This window comes from Asterias amurensis, chromosome 19 (genome assembly GCF_032118995.1).
Source record: "Asterias amurensis chromosome 19, ASM3211899v1".
Lineage (NCBI taxonomy): Eukaryota > Metazoa > Echinodermata > Asteroidea > Forcipulatida > Asteriidae > Asterias > Asterias amurensis.
In genome coordinates this window covers 13,496,818-13,519,074 of record NC_092666.1, presented here as the reverse complement: position 1 = coordinate 13,519,074, position 22,257 = coordinate 13,496,818, and the positions used below count along the sequence as shown (strand labels likewise).

At 38.4% G+C, this 22,257-nt stretch overlaps 1 protein-coding gene across 13 annotated transcripts in view; it reads right to left on the bottom strand.

The window, feature by feature from the left end:
- Positions 1–22,257, bottom strand: part of LOC139951321 (rho guanine nucleotide exchange factor 11-like) — a 120,116-nt gene that overhangs the window by 9,357 nt on the left and 88,502 nt on the right. For 8 of the 13 annotated variants that reach the window (XM_071950152.1, XM_071950155.1, XM_071950157.1 and 5 more), the window contains 16 exons: positions 21,212–21,261; positions 18,504–18,536; positions 16,238–16,320; positions 15,053–15,244; positions 13,534–13,760; positions 12,494–12,619; positions 11,639–11,756; positions 10,659–10,837; positions 9,971–10,046; positions 9,059–9,229; positions 7,931–8,165; positions 7,259–7,374; positions 6,524–6,585; positions 4,791–4,869; positions 4,000–4,088; positions 2,079–3,207 (listed from right to left, as the gene is read on the bottom strand). In XM_071950152.1, coding sequence (XP_071806253.1) covers positions 2,079–3,207; positions 4,000–4,088; positions 4,791–4,869; positions 6,524–6,585; positions 7,259–7,374; positions 7,931–8,165; positions 9,059–9,229; positions 9,971–10,046; positions 10,659–10,837; positions 11,639–11,756; positions 12,494–12,619; positions 13,534–13,760; positions 15,053–15,244; positions 16,238–16,320; positions 18,504–18,536; positions 21,212–21,261 — 2,965 coding nt within the window. Of the gene's footprint in view, positions 1–247; positions 305–2,078; positions 3,208–3,999; positions 4,089–4,790; positions 4,870–6,523; positions 6,586–7,258; positions 7,375–7,930; positions 8,166–9,058; positions 9,230–9,970; positions 10,047–10,658; positions 10,838–11,638; positions 11,757–12,493; positions 12,620–13,533; positions 13,761–15,052; positions 15,245–16,236; positions 16,321–18,503; positions 18,537–21,211; positions 21,262–22,257 lie in introns of all 13 variants that reach the window. The other 5 variants (XM_071950154.1, XM_071950165.1, XM_071950164.1 and 2 more) reach the window with 4 other exon arrangements.

The following is a 22,257-nucleotide window of genomic DNA, read 5'->3' as shown; positions in this document are numbered from 1 at the left end:
CGATCTCCAGGCATGCTCATGGAAGTTTCACTTCTTAAAACTTTGAACGATCCATGTTAATTTATGCGAGTGTTTGAACCCCGACCTGCAATTTACATATTCACCACCACAGAGAGCACTACCAAGCAATGTACAGTATGAATGCAAGAGACATATAGCAAACATGCAAATTTATGCGGATGACACAATAATGACATGTAAATAAGTATGCAGATGTACTGATAGCTCTAGAAAAGCAAGTACATACATCAGACAAGGTATGGTGGGTGAGTGAAAGTGATGTTCTTTGCCTGAGAAAGAATTCCTGCAAGAGAAATATATCAATAATCAGGATCCGATAAGGAGGCTCCGATTGGTTAGTTAGCTTGAATAATTAAGCATCAATATTCATAAGTTATATAAAGTTCTTTAAAGACCTGAACACTATTGGTAATTGTCAAAGACCCGTCTTCTCACTTGGTGTATCTCAACATATGCATAGAATAACAAACCTGTGAAAATTTGAGCTCAATCGGTCGTCGAAGTTGCTAGATAATAATGAAAGAAAAAACACCATTGTCACACAAAGTTGTATGCTTTCTGATGCTTGATTTGAGACCTCAAATTCTAAATCTGAGGTCTCAAAATCAAATTCGCGGAAAACTACTTCTTTCTTGAAAACTACGTTACTTCAGAGGGAACCGTTTCTCACAATGTTTTATACCATCAACACCTCCCCATTACTCGTTAACAAGTAAGGTTTTATGCTAATAACTATTTTGAGTTATTACCAATAGTGTCCACCGCCTTTAAGTTCTAAAAGAACTGCATCTTGAAATTCTAGCCCCTCTTGATTTAAATATTCAACAGTAGAGAAATAGGTTTATGAATAAACATTATGCATTAAATATGCAAATGAGATTGATCACTTTAAGAGCTTAAGTATTAGTAGAGCCTACGTCCAATGAATAAACATGAGACGTAATTATTTAGTCATGAGTTAGTAAGTGTGTTTACAATAAAATGATACATGAGTGATGTCACCTAGATGCTTCCAACTCTTGTTATTGAAAAAAAAAGGTGACTTTAAAATTAACCCCATCCGAAAAAAACAAATAAAGAACTTAAAACTCTAAACTTCTCCCATGGTTTTTTCAACACCCCATTCCTAACAAGCAAGCTGAATTAACATGGGGGGAAAAAGACTTTGTCTGGACAGTACCTATATTTTATTTTATTATTTTTTATTTTACTTATCCACTGGTTGCCGTGAACTAATGTTGACATGGTCAAACTAATGTTGACATGGTCAAAATGAAACCAACATGTAGCAACTACAACTCTCTAAACACGTAATATCAACATTACCATTCTCTAAAAATGTGTGATAGCAATTTTGACGATGTGGCAGAAAAAATGATGAAGAGTAGTGATGTAAAGTCATACATAGATCATCTACACATCATCTACATGAAACTAGGCGTTGAGAAACATCAAAGAACCACATAGAACACCAAATCTTTCCCGCGCAAGGTTTAAGCTTTCATGTCTCTGCTCACTGCAAAATTCTGCGCTTAAAAAGTCAACTTTGAAATGGGTTAGCGTCAAATGTCTGTGCTAGATATGTAAGCGAAGAATGCTTGCAAGTTCTCGGCAGATGCTCTTTAAGAAATATTTAGAACCCTTACCCACCAGCCACAAGATCAATGTCAAACTCTGAAAGCGCAAAATTTTCTCTTACAATAACCAGAGCCATGAAACCAGCCCTACTCCATTAAAAAATTTTGCGTCAGACCTCCCCTATTTTTGATAAATAAGCTTGCTTATTACGTTTTGACAACGAAATTGACACTCAACAATTAGTTTCTGGAATAGTTTCAGCTCAAAAACTGAGATTGAACTCCTGAACTAAGTCCCGAGTCTATTGTTGGACGGACAAACCCAACACCATTTTATGGGCTTGCTTATATCGTTATGTAATAAGCTTGACAAGTAATGTGTAGAATATCTTCAGCTCAGTAACTCCCAGTTGTTTTGTTATTAAATTGAACTCTGCAACTAAGTTTATTGTGTTGTCCACTTTCCTCAGACAAACTCACCACTATTTTTGGTTTCATCAGCTGATCTTAAGACTGTAACCTCCTCCAGTCTACCGCCCTCGCTCCCATCATCGCAAGCTAAGGAGTCCACTGAGACAAGACTTGTTGGCCGACTCTCCCCTGACGACACATCAAGTAAGGTCTGTGGCGGCGTTGATCCAACGTCTGTTAAAATCATCGCCGTGTTCCCAACGACCTGCGAGTTCATCTCAACATTGACGACATTTTCCAGACTATCCTGATCTAACTGGTCCTGATTGGTCGTCTCCGTCCCATCGTTCGTACTCCTCAGTATTGCGTTGGTATCGCCGACTGACGACGAATCAATTTCAGGACTGGTGTTAAGGAAGCTCCCACTGGGGACCACCGTCTCCTGGTCGCTTTCACTGTCTTCGTTTAAGAGGTCATCTAGCCTGGTGGCCATGACCACCGTGTTCTCTAGCGTGCCCGGCAACTCCACCGTCGTGTCCTCCCAGTGCTCCGTATTCGGTAACTCTTCTGCGATCTCGGTCATACCCACCTCCTGATCGAAATCAACCATGCTGCTTTCGGTTTGCGGTTGCCTCACCGATGACGCCTCCTTAGTTCCAGACGTGACGCCATTCACGGTCGTCTCAGCGCTTATGCCGATTCTTTGCATGAATTGATCGATCTCAGCGCTGTCCACGTCCGTGACCTTACGCACCTCTGCCCTCTGCAGGGTGACCAGTCCTTCATTAGAGACCGCCACAGCCTCCTGTTTCTCTGCTTTGTGGAAGTCAGATACCAAGGCAGCCATCATGGTCACCTGGTCTCTGGGTCCTTCATCGACATCCACGACCAAACTACTCGGTCGTTCCTTAGGGGTGTACCCTTCCTCAGTCTCTGATGACTCTACAACACCGTATTCCTCCGAGTCCGTCGAGCTTCCACCGGACTCACCGGACAGTGATATTCTGTTCTGGGCTGCCTTTGCTTTCTCTTCCGCTGTGCGTTCGCTGTCCTTTGACCTGACATAGAGGGCTTCCTGTCGTGACCGCCGTCGTTGCTCTTCTAGATTGCTTTCCGGTTGTTTAAGGAGAGCTTGCTGGACTCGTCTCAGCTCTTGAGTGGCTTGATTGAGGTCGAATTCTAGGCGAGAAACGTCATTCTGTGTCAAGACAAAAAATAAAACAAGGAAACTAAAATAAACTTTGCTTGCATAATCAGGCCCTTTCCTTTATCTCTATTAAAGGGTCTATGTACCTTTTCCTAACACAAAACACAATGTCTACAGATTTACATTAAACTTACACAGTTTGAAGATTAGGATAGTAGAAAGTTCCCTTCAAATTTTACTTACTGAGGTGCTGTAGTTTTTGAGAAATGAGTAAAACAAATAATTTTTCTCTCAGTTTTAGCATGTAAAAATGTATTAACCAGTTATGCTATGGTTTTGGTATAATATAATAACTGGTTAAGGGGATTTTACGTGCTAAAATAATTTTCGTCTTCCTGAGACGAATATTATTTTGTGACTTGTTTTACTCATTTCTCAACAACTACACAACCTCAGTTACTAATATTTGAAGGGAAGCTTTCCACTATCATTATCTTCAAACCCTGTAAGTTAAATGTAAATCTGTGGACATTTTGAAAAAGTACCCGTTAATTTTTGTAATGGCCCAACTTCATAGAGCTGCTTATGCAAAACAAAAATGCTTTAATTGCTAAGCAAATATGAGCAGGATACCATTCCCATGCTGTACTCTTCAAATAGCAGTTTGGCTGGTAAGCATTCTCATCAAAACGTTCTTTTCAGAATCAACACTACTCAAAGGAGTGTTCACATGGTGTTACCACAAACCTCTCTTAGTTGGTAAGCATAATTTTTATGTGCTTAGCTAGAGTTTGTGCTTAAGCCGCTCTAAGAAACTAGACCCAAGTTGGAATAGTGATTTACCTGAAGGTGTTTACTGAGCTGCTGAATCTTGTCGACTGCTTGTAAGACCAACTCTTCCCTCTTAGTGTCTCGCTTCTCAAAATTAGTTTCTACATCGACAGGAAAATCAAGTCAAAAATTCACAAATTTATGATAAGGAAATAGAGGCGGGTGAAAAATATGTTTGAAAGCTTTGAGTTTTAGAATTGTTTAATTGTTTTAATCCCACATGTATATGAGTGTAGATTTATTCAATAAAACTAACATGTGAAAAGGGCGGTACTGTTTTTGAGATATTGCAGACAATCTGGTAATTTTTTTTGCCATTATTTTAGGAGTGATAACCAAACATATGAATTCCCTTTAAAGGCAGTGGACACTACTGGTAACTACTCAAAATAATTATTAGCATAAAAACTTACTTGGTAACGAGTAATGGATAGTATAAAACAGTTTGATTTCGAGACCTCAGAAATAGATTTTGAGGTCTCGAAATCAAGCATTTGAAAGCACACAACTTCGTGTGACATGGGGGTTTTTTCTTTCATTATCTCGCAACTTCGACTAATTGAACTCAAATTTTCACAGGTTTGTTATTTTATGCATATGTTGGGATATACCAAAGAGAAAGACTGGTTTTGACAGTTACCAATAGTGTCCACTGTCTTTAAGACAGTTTTTTTTCTCCTACTCAAATCATTGTACACCAAACTGAGGCTGAAAGGTCTAAATAGTCTGGCCTTTGAAATATAATGAGAATAAGTATCCACAAATGCTTATTGCATACAGGGAACTAGACAACAAATACGTACTGAGAAGAACTTGTAGAGGATCGCTGAGTGCAACAATACCGTTGGCCTTCTCACTTGCTCTGGCTTCGGTAGATGTATCCTACAAAAATTAAAACGCAAAGGTAAAAATAGTAAAAATCTGCACTAGAGCGGATACTAACGAGGGCTCTATTTGTATAAGAAGTTTAAAAGTTTCATCAAAAACAAATACGAGTTTTTATTTACGTTTTACCCATAAACATGAATAAGAGAAAAACACGAGTCTGCCCTGTGAATAAATAACTTTACATTTGTTTTTCTTTTTTCTATGGCAAAATAACACAAACAATTCTAAATAAAGGATATCAGCTAATCTGGGCCCAGCTCCATAAAGCCTGTCACAAAAACTTGCTAAGAACAGAAAAGTGTAACTTAACAGAAACAGGTTACCAGCCAAAACTACCTAAAAAGTACACTGTTGTGACTGGTGCCCCATTTTGCTTAGCAAAGAGATTTGTCAAGAAGTATTTTCTGCTAAACAGCTTTGTCAAATTAGACAAAGCAGATAAATTATAGGCCTGGAATATGATCTTTGAGAGGGCTAGTTCGCTTTCATATTCAAAGGGCACTTCTAATCGGAAATCTTAACGTCTTTATGCAACTTTTAAAGGGGCACCAATGCTAAGACAAGGGGCAATAGACCATGGGCAACGACATTAGGCAACAGAAGCCATGACCTAAAGTCGCATGCCTGATTACAAACAAACCCTTTCATTTAAATTTAACTTGGTACATTTCAAAATAAAATTATGTACTGTACTGTAATCTAAGGACTAAAGAAGAAGAAGAGAACTTTAATCAGATACAGTATGCAAACTACAGCTAAAAAGAGAGGCACACAGAAATATATGCACAAAACATTTGAAACACTGTCAAAGAATTAAATAGAATAAAAGTTAACTAGAAATAGTCAGACAATAATATTGACAGGCTACACTATACAAAAACAGGAATAATAAAAAGCACAAATATATTAAAATACCAAGTTATCAGTAAGTTCATTCAAGTATCACGTGATGCGTTACAGAATGTGCAAAACATTGGTAAGAGTAAAAATATAAATTGTCAGGAATTTGAACAAAAACTTACATGGTACAAAGATGGTCTGGGTGGAAAGCTCCCTTTGAAACATTTTTGCTTGAAATGAGTAAGCAAAATATTTTGATATTGCAAGTCCAAAACTCAATGTTTGAAAACATTGAAAATAAGGTTCTTGCGACTCCTCTTACCTAAAGATGGCCTTAATGGAAAACTCCCTTTGAAACATTATTGTTTGAAATGTAATACATTTTGAAAAATAAGTTAGCAAAATATTCTGGTATTGCAAGTTCAAAACTCAATGTTTGAAAACATTGAAAATATATAGAACCATTGCATATGACGTCACACTCTCAAAAAGGAGACAGATCATTGGACAATAACTGTTCTTTGTGTGTAAAAATGTGCGCGTGACCTCAGCGTACCTGTAGCGTTTCGCGTTATGCAAGAGGGAGCTATTGATGTCTTACACAGTACAGAATGCGTCGCCAAACAATAGGCGTAATTTTGGGTTTCATCTCTCTTTTGTGCATGTTTGTATACGATTTTGACACCCAAAATGACACCCAGGATAGGTACATGTGAGTACGCTTCAAGTATTGCAAGGGTTCTATTGGTTTCTTGTGATCCATTGAAGATTGCACAGGACCAATCAAGACACATTAAACTTCTCTTACCTCTTGTAACGTCTTTGACAACGATGATAACATATCCTGTGGAGAGTCTTGCCTTACATCTTCTGAAAAAAAATAGAGAAAAAAAAAATAAATAAATATAACATTTGTAAAATGTTTGGTGCATTCGTAAACTGATCATGCTTTACATGGGATCAGGCATACCACCATAATCAGAGTCCAACAGTTTGGTTGTTGAGTTACTGAATGGCGTTGGACTGACGACTGCACTCGTAAACTGATCATGCTTTACATGGGATCAGGTTTACCACCATAATCAGAGTCCAACAGTTTGGATGTTGAGTTACTGAATGGTGTTGGACTGAGGACTGCACTCGTAAACTGATCATGCTTTACTTGGGATCAGGTTTACCACCATAATCAGAGTCCAACAGTTTGGGCGGTGAGTTACAAAAAATGTACTGTATGGTGTTGGACTGACGACTGCACTTGTAAACTGATCATACTTTACACGGGATCAGAGTTCAGGCATACCACTAAACTCACAGTCCAATAGTTTGGTTAGTGCAGAAACATTGTATTTCAAGTTTGCAAAAACTTTATATCTCGGCACGTACTTGCTTTGTGCATACAACATTTTAACAATTTCAAACTTGTGCATAACGGAAGAGCTACTTTAGGACAAGACACTGACAAGACAACATGGTATTTGATTTATGAAGAAGGATCCCACTAAATAACCCAAAAGGTTTTAGGTGTTAACAAATCCAAACTCACCGGCAATCTTGGTGCTTTGTGTAACCACCTCTGGCTGGCTGACTTCTGGTGGATTGCTGATTTCAACGCTTATTGACTCCTCTTCCATCACCTTAGTTGGTCCACCCTCCGCAGATCTGGAAAATAAAAAAAATAATACAAAAATCGATGCCTTTCCTCGAAAAGATCACAAGTGTGATTGAGTTGGCGTAGTGGTATCCTATGATGCCGACTTAAGGGATGAGAAAGGCTGTTGAAAGCTTGAGAGTGTGAAAGCTTGCGAGCGCGAAAGCTTCGAGCGCGAAAGCTTGCGAGCCCTAAGCCTGCTTACATTATTATTTTTTTTTAAAAGCATTACTCTGGAATCTGGGGTGTTCCATTTGGTTTTATCTTCATGTTGTTATGAGTTTGATCTTAGATATAAACAAATTTAAAAAATCCCCCCCCCCCCCAAAGAAAAAGAAAGAATTTCCAAGGCCCAATTTCATAGAGCATGAAATTTCTTCCTTGAGAAAAACAGGATTACCAACCAAATTTCCGCGTGACTTTCAGGATAAGCAATTAACAGCTGAATACCAGTAACAAGCAATTGCAACAAATGGAGATTTGTTTGTTAACCCTGTTCTTATGAAGGAAGAAATTTCATGCTAAGCAAATTTTTGTGCTCAAACGGGGAATAAACAGGGAACTTACGATTTTGATGTGACATCTTCACCTTCTTCTTCGTGCAGATCGGGCATGCTGTTCAAGATAGAAATGGTGTTGGTATTGACCGGCGTGGTGCCCCCTCGAGCCGCCTTCTTGGCTTCCTCCTGGGTCTTAAGGATCATGTCCATCCATGTCTGCCGTTCCGACATCGAGATGGTTGTAAGCTCGTAGATCTGGGGTCCGGCCGTCGACGTACTGACCAGGAAGAAGGCTCGTTTGTCTACAAATGTCAATAAAAGATAGTTAAAGGAACATTAAAGAATTTGTAAGAAGAAAACTTGTCTAAGACCACAGATTTACATAAACTTACACGGTCTAATGATGATGATAGTATAACAAATCTGAAATGTCTGAAATATAATATTTGATGAGAAGTAAAAAAAGAGTTTGTCGCTCAGTGAACAGTTTATTCATTTTTTTTAACAATGTCATGCAAAATGTACTATCGGTTTTTCACTATTTTCTCCTGACCCAGATGGCCGATCGATCTCAAACTTTCACAGGTTTGTCAGTTTATGTACATGTATATGGTGTATTACATAATGTGCTTACACTGCCAGTAACTGTTTTGTTAGTGAAAACCAATTCTGTTATGTTCCTGTAAAGCCATTGGACACTTTCGGTAAACAGTATTGTCCAAAGCCCCACACTTTGTGTATCACAACCTATATAAAAAATAACAAACCTGTGAAAATTTAGACTCAATCGGTCGTCGGAGTCGGGAGAAAATAACGGGAAAACCCACCCTTGTTTCCGCGCGTTTTGCAGTGTCATGACATGTGTTTAAAATAAATCCGTAATTCTCGATATCGAGAATTGATAATTGTTTTAATGTTTTCTCAAAAAGTAAAGCATTTCATGGAATAATATTTCAAGAGAAGTCTTTTACCATTACCTTCTGTAAACCCTGTAAGTTATGTTTCTGTGAACTTTTAATTTTGTTTCTGTTCCAAAAGTGTCCAATGGCTTTAAGCCAGATTCATATTACGAATGTAATACAGATTTTGACGTCACTGGACTATTTTTGTATTGCCTTGTGTAACAGGGTCCTAAAGACTGCAAATAGGGCTCCCTCTATCTTTGCAATGGCGTTGGGGGAATTGTGATACTTACTTGTAGCGACCTCCCTGCACAACACGCTGTTAATCTTAATGATAGGGCTATGAGTATTCTTCTTCTCTTCAAGCTGGGTCGGTACCGTCGTGGAGTGACACTTCATGATGTAACGATCATCTTGCTTCTGGAGTAAGACTAGAATATCCTCCAGAAGAAGTGCATAAAGATCTGCAGAAGAAACAAAAACATATTATTATAAGATGTTGCTGGGGTGGATATACCGACAGAGTCCAGTAATTTTAGCATTGGGCCACAAACCTTAACAAATCCAACAAGTCCAGTCAGGGTATCGACCACTGTGTGCGTTTTTGTGTTTTTACTATTGTTTACTTCCTTAATTTTACTGTTTTTATAATGTTTAATATTAATATTTTTATCCATCCTGTAATTGGCGCTTGCGCTGTTGGATGTTGGATAATAAAAAATATAAATAAAATGAAAAAAGAAAAAGAAAAAAAAAAGTACTTTTACTGTGGATCAATAACCAAAAAAGTCCAGCCAGGGATTGAAATACCATTGGACCACAGTCCTGGCCAGAGTAGTCATTTTAGCATTGGGTCACAACCCCAACAACCCAACAAGTCCAGACAGGGTATGGACCACTCTGGCCAGTACATGTAGTTTTACTGTGGATCAACAACCAAAAAGTTCAGCCAGGGATTGAAATACTATTGGACCAATGGCCAGAGTAGTAATTTTAGCATTGAGCCACAAGTCCCAACAACCCAACAAGTCTAGCCAGGGTACCAGCATTGGGACAGCAAGTTCAACCATGGATATTGATCTACCACAGGACCACTGACCCGAGTCCAGTTAAGAAGTTTTAGCAATGGGCTAGTAACACATACTTACTGGACCAGAGTCCGGTAACTTTACCGTTGTCCAGCAGTGTTTTTTTCTCGAGCTTACCTATAACTTTTGTTTTACTGAGTTTCCATGTGACTGGTCCGTCGTGAAGGAGCTTCCGGGAAGTTAGCGAAAGGTTCTACAGGGGGCAGAAAGAGGAAAGAATATAATGTCAGTACCAGACATATTATAACTTTTTTTGTATTATCAATATAAACCACAAGGGAATCTGACTGGGTAAATTTTGAAATGATTTTTGGGGTTGAACAAAGAATTGACTATAGTGGGATTTGAACCAACGACCTCTGGATTAACGTGCCGGCGCTCTACCAACTGAGCTTATCTAGCCCTATGTTGGCGGTGTCCCTATTTTGTCAATATCTTTGTTTGGGGGTGCCAGTCAGAAGCCATACAACCGTTAACTGCCGTGTAGCCAGGGATCACACCCAAATTACGATACAACCTGGGAAGCAGCGGCCAGGGGATTTTATATGCAAGGCGCCAGACACACAAGGCCTGATGGCCACTTCAAGGTGTAGGCTACAATCAATAATTTTTTTCCAGGGACTGTTGCCACCTTCTCCTGGGGCTGAAACAGGGTAACCCCATAAGGGTGTAGGCATGGGTATCATCCATCAGAAGCCTGGCTGGTAGAGCAGAAAACACTACGTCCCAAACTGTACAAAGCAAACATGGTTAAGTGCCATGCTTAAGGACACAAGAAACATGCTCCACTGGATACGACACCAACCTTGTACTCGGCAGCAATAGGGTGGTTGGAGCGTTCAAACGGTCCCTTCTCAAGATGACGATTGATGTCCAGCAATCGTTGATGATTCTCGCACTCCTTTACGGCTTGATTGACGTTTGCTAAGAGTTTCTTGGTGCACACAAGCGCCCTTTCTAAGGCAGCGTACTCCTTCAATTTAGCTGAGAGGAAAAAGCAATATAAATGTTTTATATCTTGTAGCTCAGCAGGAAAGGACTGGTTGGCCCTGTTTGTATCTCAAAAGATCCCATGTCGAGAAAAATAAGGTTTCAAAATGGAATAACTGCCTTTTTATTTTGGAGATGGGATTGTGAAGTTTTTTGTTTTGTCACTTATCTAATCAAAACAGGACCTTGGTCACACATAGACGCCACTCCTACTACAACGTGGCTGAGAGCTTGGCCTATCGTGGTCCAAACGTGGGAGGGTCTCCATGGCTAGGTCGAGGTGGGATCTCCTGTCGGGAAGCTGCACTCTCACCCCATGGGGAGATTCTTTTCACAGAACTCGGGGAAAGTACCAAGTATACAATTCTTACACAAATTAGTGTACGGGTAAAAAACAATTAATAAAAACCTGAGTAATTTACGAGCGAGTAAATGAAACCTGAGTAATACTCAACAAAGTATAAAGAAACTTGAGTAATATTTTGTTTTTTGTTTTTTAACCATACACCGATGTGTGTTAGCACTGTATACTCAGTACTTTCCCCCGAGTCCTGTGAAAAAATATCACAGGCATATTTACTCGGGTGGGATTCAAACCCACGACCCTTGCAATTCTAGAGCAGTGTCTTACCAACTAGACTACCGAGATTGCCTGGTAGGTAGAGGCAGTTCAAATCCTATGTTTTGGCAGTGGGTACCATCTGGTTTAACATCTACTAAAACTTTATTAATTTTTCAACGCAGTAAATAAAGCGTGAGTAAACACAATAGAATAATGAAACATGAGTAACTTACGTTGAGTGTATTTCATAAGGTTCTCAATGAGGAGTGGATACTTGGTTAGTCTCTGCATACCAGTCGTTATAATGGCCTGCAACGGTAGACGCCTGCATAACGTATTGCCCTCAGCATCCTGCAAAAAACAGATAAACAATAGTAGCGACTTGAAATACAACTATAATTTTCAACCACGTCAGGATTTCGGTAAAGGGTGACAACATTTGTCTGAAATTTAAAAACTGGGTGTTCAAAATGTTCTTGTACATGTACAATACATGCAAATGACAGATAAACAGGGTGTTCAAAAGCCACCCAGACAACCCTCTGACTAACATGTCTTAAAGGAACACGTTGCCTTGGATCAAGCGAGTTGGTCGTTGAAAAGCAGCTGAAACCATTTGTTATAAAATGCAAATGGTTAGATAGATAATTTAAAAGTAGAATATAATGATCAACACAAATTAGCCTCGAAATTGAGGCCATTTATTGACTCCCATAAATGGCCGACTGTGTTAGTCGATGAGGTAAAAGGAAAACCACGCAATTTCGTGGCATATTTGTGTAGATCATTGTATTCTACTTTTACAACATCTTTCTAACCAAATAAATTTGATAACAAATGGTTACAAACGCCTTTTATAGACCAACTCAACCAATCCAAGGCAACGTGTTCCTTAAAACTAAACCAAGTCCTACAAAACAAACTTTTTTTTTAATATAAAAACATGACCACCAAACTTAATTTTTGAACCATTTATTTAATTTCACTTTCACAAAACCAACATTATTGTATCCCTGTCATGCCTGTAAGTGGAGGGCATAGAAATAAAACCCAGAGAATTGCAACAAGAATTTTTCTTTTTGACTTACGGCAAGAAATTGACTAAGTTTGCTGTCCTTCTTGCGTCTGTTCTTCAACATCTCAAGAGCCGCTTTCTGATTCTGACAAAACGTGGCGCACACTCGCTTCGCTGTCTCACCAGACTCACCGTCAAACTGTGCAGAAAAAAAGAAATAATAATAAATGGTTCTTATCTAACACACATACTATACCCTAGTAGCTACATCCAAGGCTCAAAGTTTACACTAACAAATTATGTTCAAATGTTAATCTTGAGTCTGGAATAGACTTGCAATTCTGTTGAGTAATGAACGAAATACACTTAACACCCCAAAAGACAGATGAACAAAATCTTCTCTTACGTGTCTTGGTGCATAATTGTTCAAATAAAACAGTTCAATGAAACTGTGTCAGGGCCCAGGAATTGTTTTTTTTTACAATTTTGGTTCTAGTCTTTAACAAATATTTCTGGTTCATTAAACATTTTGTCTCCCAAATTCAAGCCCTTGATTTCACAAAGAGTTAGGACTGGTCCTAACTTAGGACTAGTCCTAAGAGATATTAAAAACTTAAAGGCAGTGGACACTATTGGTAATTGTCAAAGACTAGCCTTCACAGTTGGTATATCTCAACATATGCATAAAATAACAAACCTGTAAAAATTTGAGCTCAATCGGTCATCAAACTTGCAAGATAATAATGAAAGAAAAAACACCTCAAGTTCTAAACTTGAGGTCTCAAAATCAAATTAGCGGAAAATTACTTCTTTCTCGAAAACTATGGCACTTCAGAGGGAGCCGTTTCTAATAATGTTTTATATCGTCAACCTCTCCCCATTACTCATCACCAAGAAAGGTTTTATGCCAATAATTATTTTGAGTAATTACCAATAGTGTCCACTGCCTTTAAGGCTAGTCCTAAGTTAAGACGAGTAACTCGTCCTAACTCGAGTTAAGATTAGTCTTAACTCTTTGTGAAGTCAGTCAACCCCTGTACATCCAAGTTTTTTACAACCAAAACCTTACTTCCTTCAACGTTTCTTATCTACTATAAAATCTCTTGAACTTACCGTCTTGAGCAGAAACGATCCCACCTCCTGGATGATTTGTGATGTCTTCCGCTCCTTCTTCATGATGTCATTAAGCGGGCCATGGATCTGTAACATCTCACTCAGATTGGGGAACACAGCATGGATAAGCTCCTTGCTTAGTATCTGCTCCCTTAGCATAGGTCGGTAGAAGACTCGGTCCAGAACCTTCAGGTTACGCACGTGGGACTTCTCCGTGTGGAACAGCTCTGTTAATGGAGGGGAAGCGGAGCTTTGATTAAACATGGTGTAGTTTACGGGGAAAGTAAGCACTACAAGTATGGAAGTGTCGTGGTCGAGCGGTTAAGAGCACCGAATTCAAGCTCTGGTGTTTCTGATCAGCAGAGTGAGGGTTCAAATCCCCAGCCGTGACACTTGTGTCCTTAAGCAAGACACTTTTGCTTCGCCCTTCGGATGGGACGTTAAGCCGTTGGTCATTTGGTCCCATGAGTTGTGTAACGCATGTAAAAGAACCCAGTGCACTTATTGAAATCAGAAGGGGTTTCGCCCCGGTGTTCCTGGTTGTGGCTGCTGTATGCGCCGTAGCATCTTGTAAACCCTAACAAGGTGCCACATAATCATGTCTCAGAATTCATCACTGCAATAACCTATCTTTCTGTAAGTTTGTATACACTCAGCGCCTTGAGTACCTTGTTTGGTAGATGCGTGCGCTATATAAGACTTCAATATTATTATTTGTTACAAGTAATCCGCATTATACAGAAAGCCCTCTTTAGATTGTGCAGTCACTGAGAGTGACCCGGGGTGCGTTTTCGCAGTCGTAACCAATAACTTTTTCAGTCAATGGCCAGTGATCAACCTAAGGCAGAAACAGAAACAGTTCTTGGTTGAGACTGCGTAATACACCCCTGTCTCTTAGCCTTACCATCTGACATCACATTTTGAGGCTCGTGAATAATGCCAGATACTCATTTCACATGTACTGTGAATGTCGGCTTAATCATACACTGTATATCTTCATTCAATTTTTTGTTTATTTTTGCTGTCCTTCATTTTAATTCTTTTTAACTGTTGTTCATACATTGTACATGTATGCAATGCTTTCCAGATCTGGTTAGGGACTATTCTGTGATTTTTATGTTTTTTGTGCAATTCTGGGTATTTTGCTCTGTTACTTTTGGGGTCTTGTGTCGTTTGTGCATTTTAATGTACATTTACATGTAACTATCTTTTTCTTGTATTAACTGACAAATTGTAAATATAAATATTGTTGAATAAATAAACCATTAATAATAATACACCACAATTATTACACAGTGAATATAAAACAGTAGAATAATTTTTTCCAATGAAATCATTGGGCCTGTGAGACCAGTGCCTTGATAGAGCCAGGGAAACAGTCTAGTCTTTGACAGCCTGTGAGTGTTTCTTAAGATCAGGTTGGTTTTAAGGTCAAAGAATTTGGTATTAGGAGATAATCCCACAATTTCCAGTTCACCCAACACACCAATGAGACACATCTGTTGACCTTTGCCCTTACCATTAATGACCTCTTGCCGTTTGACCTCCTTAGGTTTGAGACGTTTGACGATGTCCTTATCCACCAGGTCTTGCCAGTTGGGCGGGTCCGTCTCGGCCTCCATGTCTGAGTCCTCTCCCTCGTCCTCCTCAATCGGTCGAGACGACAGTGAGTCGTTCGACGCAGACGGGGAATCTTGACTCCTGTCATGCCAATAGAGGGGAACAAAAACCGTGGGAAATTATTAAACAAGGAAGGTAGTGGTAGCGCTTTAAGACTAACTAATTACATAAACTGCATGAACTTTCGTAGCAACAACTACTCCCAGGCCTAGAAAAAACCCACGGCACCCACAGCAATTGCTGCGGTGCCCTGTGCTTTTGCTGTGGTGCCCTTTGCAAAGGTTCCAATACAAGTTTAGATTTTCTTCATAGAAGTGCCCCTCAGAGGAAAATTGCTGTGCCCCTTTAAGAGTGAAGTTCAAGACTTGTACATGCACTTCATCAGATGCGAAATTATCATTTAACAGAGTATAAATGGAGTATGAGGTGAACATTGACCAGGCAATTTGATCTTTTGAAAAAAAGTAAGAATATCAAGAACAACGGCTGACCAACATGTACACATTCAGGCCTTGAATTTTATTCTTGAAGGGGCACAGCAATTTTCCTCTGGTAAGGGCGCTTCAATGAGAACTTGTTTTAATTTGTATTGGGACTTTACAAAGGGCACCACAGCAATAGCACAGGGCAACACTGCAATTAACCGATCCAGTAGGCTCCGCCCATGACGCACGTGTGTGCAAGAACACGTTGGGGCTCTCCAATGCCTTTCTGCACAACTCTACTGCACGCGCCAAGATACGCGCACGCATGTCGGATCTTAGTGTCGGACCTTCGTTGCGTTGTGATTGGTCAATACGCAATGGGGCAGAGCTTAATGGATCAGTCTATTACTTGGTGTTTAGCTTGGTTTGAAAAGTCCCACTGTGCAATCTGGTGCATTCTATATGAATTCGTTGATATTTTTGTGAAATTATAAAAACATAAAAATAAATTGTATTTTCTTTCCTTTTTTGTGTATCCGCCAAACAACATTTACATTTTAAAAAACCCATCTAAACAGAGACATGAAATAGCGACATACATGTATAATACATAGAAATAATAGGGATAAATATATCTAGACATGAAATAGCCACATACCTCGTTGACAGGCTGGAAGATGAGCTGGCATGTGATGTATTATTTAGAGCTGTGACGACGCTGTGCCCATCCACATCTACATCACTGATTCAACGAAGAAAAGTAAAAAATGTAAGACATTTTTCCCTTTCTTCACAATCACACAAAGTTCAGCTGATGGAAACGACGGTTTATGATCAAAATGTAAATTCGCTTGCTAAAAAAGAATCTGCTTAACATGTTACCAGGTTACCAGCCAAATCGTCATGTAACATACATTGCTTGTGAGTGGTACCCACGTATTCTTAAATTAGCAAATTATTTTGTTAAGCAAGATGTTAGTGCTTACAAGCTTTGCATAAATTGTTGACAGTGCCTCACTTCAAACACTGAAGCTGACCAGCAGCCGATTTCACAAACGCTAGGATTAATGCTATCTCGAGTTAGGACGAGTTAGGACGAGTTAGGATGGGTTCAATGCGTCCTAGCGTCTATGGATACGGAACTTAACTTGCCAAAGTCGCCAATATGGACCAACCAAATAAACTCAAAAGAAAACATTTTCAAATTTTAAGATTCTGTTGACAAAAAATCACCATTTGGGAATCTACATTTATTATCATTAAAATCTTAAAGTCTTCTTTTTGAAAGTGATAATGCAATGTGAAATCTGAATAACAATGATGATCTAAATCATGTAGTAGTGGTTAATGAATGTACGGTGTGACCAAGTACAAAACTTATCTTCTCTAGTTTTGTTTTTAAGGGGCTGTTGTGCTTTGCACAGTTCAATAGAAATAGTTAACCCTCCTACTCTTGGTCTTACATTTTCTAGCGAGTTTAACCAAACATTCAAAATGCTTAACAAAAACAGCTTACCAGCCAAAATTACATGAAGTTTGTGAAGATTGTTGTGAATGGCCCTCCACTCAACTTTTGCTCAGCAAAGAAATTTTTGAAGTAGCATTTTCTGCTTGACAACTTTATCAAACTTGGCCCATGTGTGTACTGGGCAAACACTACATGGTATCATATTGCAGGCTGGAATACTTTATATACACCACTCAAACCAATAGTGGATGGTACTGAATGGTCAGGCAGTATGAGGGTTAACCTGTGCAGAGCAGTGTTGAGGAAGAACACTGTATAATGTGTTTTAAGGGATTTGGGTACTTCTTCAAAGGGTCCATAGATTTACATTAAACTTACAGAGTTTGAAGATAATGATAATGGAAAGCTTCCCTTCAAATAATACTTACTGAGGTGCTGCAGTTTTTGAGAAATGAATGAAACAATGTCATGAAAATTTGTTTGCAAATGCTTAAAATAATTTTGGTCTCATGAGACCAAAATTATTTTCATGACGTTGTTTTACTCATTTCCCAAAAACTACAGCACCTCAGCCTGTAATATTTTCAGGGAAGCTTTCTACTATCATTATCTTCAAACTGTGTAAGTTTAGTGTAAATCTGTGGACATTGTGTTTTTTGTCCTACAAAAAGTACATAGATCCTTTAACCCTACATCCTATAAAATCAAACAGAGATAAGTTCTGCCCTTGGTTACAAAAGACCCTTTCACACGACAGAAATTTAGCAAGGGTCCTTTGCTAAGTTTGAGCATGGTTGTGAAGTTTTTCAAAAAACGCACCTTGTGTGAAAGGAACGCAAAGTTCAAATCGCCATCAGGAACAGCAAATGCTAAAATACAGTAAGGGTCCCCTTCTAAATTGCTCTCGTGTGAAAAGGGGCTAAAGAGTGTAACTACATGAATAATGACACGTTGCCAAGATCCAAAACACCCAAATGATAATGATAAAAATGAATGGAAAAAGGTGGCATTGAATAAAACAAAAAACACTTGCAAATAATAAAGGAACATTGAGCAAAACAACAACAACAAAAAAGCAGAAAGTGCAATTTTGGTAAAAGATAATTTTTAAGATTTTTGTCAGAATGACCTCATAGTGAATGGGGAATAAATGTTTTGTATGTGTTTACCAACCAATGTGAATGGGTACCAATCGGTGACCCTTGACCTTACAATGCGCGAGTACATTAACCTTTGACCTTGATTAGACATCAAGGAGCAAGTTCAATCAGGGGACTGTAGTTGAATATTGTTCACCATTGAGCCATTTTGCCAGGCACCTAGGATGTATTTCATTCATGGAAACAGTGACTAGTGGCTGACAAATGGTCGTCGATCAAACTGGCCCAAGTCTGAAGGTGTCTAACCTTTAACCTTTAACCTTGTGTGTTAGTGGAATGAGGTGATGTCAAACTTACTCTGTTGATTGAGATGGAGTTCGTTCGTTGGAGCTACGTACATGGACGTTATTCGTGAGGAACAGGGAAACCAAAATCAAGCACAAAGAAAAACAGAAAAACCAAAAAAAGAAAATCAAAATGCAAAGTCGGACGAGCGCTGGTTCATGGCTCATACAGATCACAAGAGGGCGCTGCAACTAAACCAACTGGGAATATTGGTCACACAGAACACAAATATTGGTTGAAAATGTATCCCACTTCCAACACCAATTGTCACAAACAGCGCCCTCTTGTGACCACTCGTAAGACCTACCAAATACCAATTTCCTCAGTGTGTGTCACTTGTATACTCAATTTAGATTAGGCTGATTTGATATTATAAAGCAAACAGGAATTTGTGTAAAAGAAAGTCATATACTTTTTCACTAAATAATAGTTCACAGATTATTATGTAAGAAGTCCAAAAGGCAACAAAAAATCAATTTATTTGTGAATACAAGAGGGTTTTCGGTCAAAACTCTTAACTATTTTGTGGAAATGTAAGGTGAGGCACAAACATTTCAATCATCTAGATTACTAAAGTACTATCTTCATTAAAGTTAGGGGTCTAACATAAGGGTAAGGTACTATCATGAAGTTCTCTACAAACTTAATGTTGAGACATTGAGTGAGAAGGTGCCTTTTTACTTAAGGAAAGGTCCTAACAGAAAAGGTACCTTCGCTCTATATTGTTCATGCTGAGACAGTGATCTTCATTAAAGTTAAGGTCCTAACTTTAGGTTAAGTTCCCGATTCTCTAGATTCTTAATGCAGAGACATTGAGTGCTATTAAAGTCCCTTCTCTGTTAAAGGTCAGGTCCTAACATTAGGGTAAGGTATCTTCATTCCGATCCTCTAGATTGTTCATCTTGCAACAGTGAGTGATATTTAAGTGCTAACTCATTCTAGTTAAGGTCCTAACTTTTAGGGTATGGTGCAATCATTCCAATCCACTAGATTCCTAATGGTACACAAGACATCAAGTGCTACGTTCACTAGAAAGGTAAGGTGACAAGTGCTTATCTAGTGGTACCTTTACTATAAAGGTGAAGTAACAAGTGCTAGGTAAAGGCAAGGTAAAACGGAATATTTGTACCACTATTGTTCCAATCCATTTTATTCCTAAGGGTTCATGAGCCTTGCTCCCACAACAAAATTATCAACATTTCAGCGTCTTGAATTTCAGGATACACTTGTAGGTCGGGTTTCAAAAACGTTATCATGCATCACATTTCACCACAAGTTATCAAACGACGAAAGAGAGATGACCTTTTTAGGACCCCCCACCCCAAACTCTCAGTATCAAATAATTCACCACATTAAAAAAGGATGCAACAAATCAGTTATCAAATGACACAATTGACTCTTAACACATTGGGGAAATTGGTATTAGGAACATGCAAATTCAACTATGGGTCAAACGCTATCACTTTAAGTGCCAAGTGCTCTTATTGGAACCTATTGGTCCAGTGGGTGTGAAGGTCAAATCTGTATAGTGGGAACACATGTTTATTGCTATCACGTTTAAGTGCTAATTGGAACCTCAGATTCATTTGTAGGACTATGTGCAAAACTGTAAGGTGGGATGACAAAAAGTTTGAGTGCTATCGTGTAGTTAAGTGCTTATTGGAACCTACATCCTTATAGGTGAATTGGTTCCACTAAAAATTTAAAGTGCTAACTGGAACCTATGGGTCATTGGTGGAACTGAAGTTCCAAATCTGTGTGGTGGGAAATACGAGTATGTTAACTGCTATCATGTTACAAATGGATATAATATTTAACATTTTTAACGACAACATGACATTAAGTGCTTCTCCCAAGTACTAAAGTGCTTCTCCCAAGTACTAAAGTGCTTCTCCCAAGTACTAAAGTTACTACATTAGAACAGTCAACTCTAGAGAAGAATGCATAGCATGACTTTTCGAAAAGTGTGTTATGCGTGTTTCTGGCTATAAACCCTCGGCTCTAACTTTACAATGTTGCTTGTTCTTAAATAAGAAAAGGGACTTGGTGCAAAGATGATCTGCAAAAAGTGTAACTTTATTTTGGTGAGAACAGTCATGGAGAACTTCAACTGTGCGTGCCATGATTGGACGTCAAAAGTTGGGAGTGCGAAAACAAAATCAAGTGGAACTTACGGGCCAAGAAAACTCCAGACACAAAAGATAAAAAACGAGCAATCATGCATAAATTAAATGTGCAATAAAATGAATACAAACATTTTAAAACAGTTTGTAATAAACTCGTCAAAATTACCACTTGGTGCAAGTCAGTGCTGCCAACATTTGCATCTTACAATCAAGAAGATTTTGTACCACAAAGTCAGAAATAAATTCAACATGGTCGGTCAAAAGTTTCCATAATCAAGGAGATTTTAAAATTTGTTGATCAGAACATGGAAAGATTAGTTTATTTTCGGGAATTTTCTGCAGAATTAGAGAAAATTGGCAGAACTGACACGTATGGTGACAAAGACAACCCTGCAACCAAAGTGAAACTGAGAAAAATTCTCACAAAATCTGATATAAAATAATTTAAAAATACCATCATAACAGATAAATTTTAGTTCCAACAAACAGTCATGCACAATTGATTAATTAACAACAAAACACAAACCCAAACCATTCCAATAAAATTAAAAAAAAATAAAAAAAAAAATAAAATAAAATAATACATGTAATTACCTTCTGGATCGACGGTCACCTGGTGGTCGTCTTTCCCGTTTCTCCTCACCCTGAAAAGATAAATGCAACTGAGGGTAAGAATGCTATCTCAAAAAATAAACTGGACTCGCAAACATTCATGTATGCACCATTTTCAAATTGAGTCCAAATTTTCACAGCTTTGTTATTTGAGAAAATAGAATTAGCTGTTGCAAACAACTTACCAACCAAATGGACCGAGAGTATAAATGCAAAAAATAGTTAAGAGTCTTTCTTGTAAGAGTCTTTCTCAAAGGCTAAAAAAAAGAAGAAAAAAAAAAAAAAAGAAAAAAAAAAAGAAAAAAAAAAAGAAAAAAAAAAAGAGAAAAAAAAGGAAAAAACTTTGTTATTTGATACATGTTGGGATACACCAACAAGGAGCTGCTTGCAACAGTAAAGAAGAGGAAACTGATGTGGTATGGTCACATCACCCGGTAAACATGACTCTTAAAGACCATACTCAGACCTGCCAACCTTGTAATTTATTTTTGAGTACCACATTATCGCAGCGGCATAAACCAGATCGCCCAATGCACGTCGCCATATGGCACAATGCCAACGGTCAGTCAGCAAAAACCATGGACCACTTCATTTTAGATGAACCATTCATTTAATGTAATTATATATCATATTCACACAAAATACAGGCTACTTCATAAAAAAAGTTTTATCATGATATCAGTGTTTATCTTAGGGGTGGTTGATGTGGCCTTTTCTGACTTTTTGTGCTGTGACCTTAACAGTCTGGGGGAAAAAAAAGAAAAAAAATAACCAGTTGACTGCTGGAACAATGTTCCAAATGCTAAACTGAAGATGCTAAACTGAAGGGGCCATAAAAAATAAAACTAAATTATATCAAAAAACAAATTGGCCAGGGGTTTCCCTACGGGCGGCGAGCCCATTTTGACACATTTCTGATCCAATAACATATATTAATTTCATTGAAAACCTCTGTTGAATAGTGTTCCTAAATTATTAGTAACTTAAACTCGGCATGCAAATATTATAACTTGGTATCCATCTTTGGT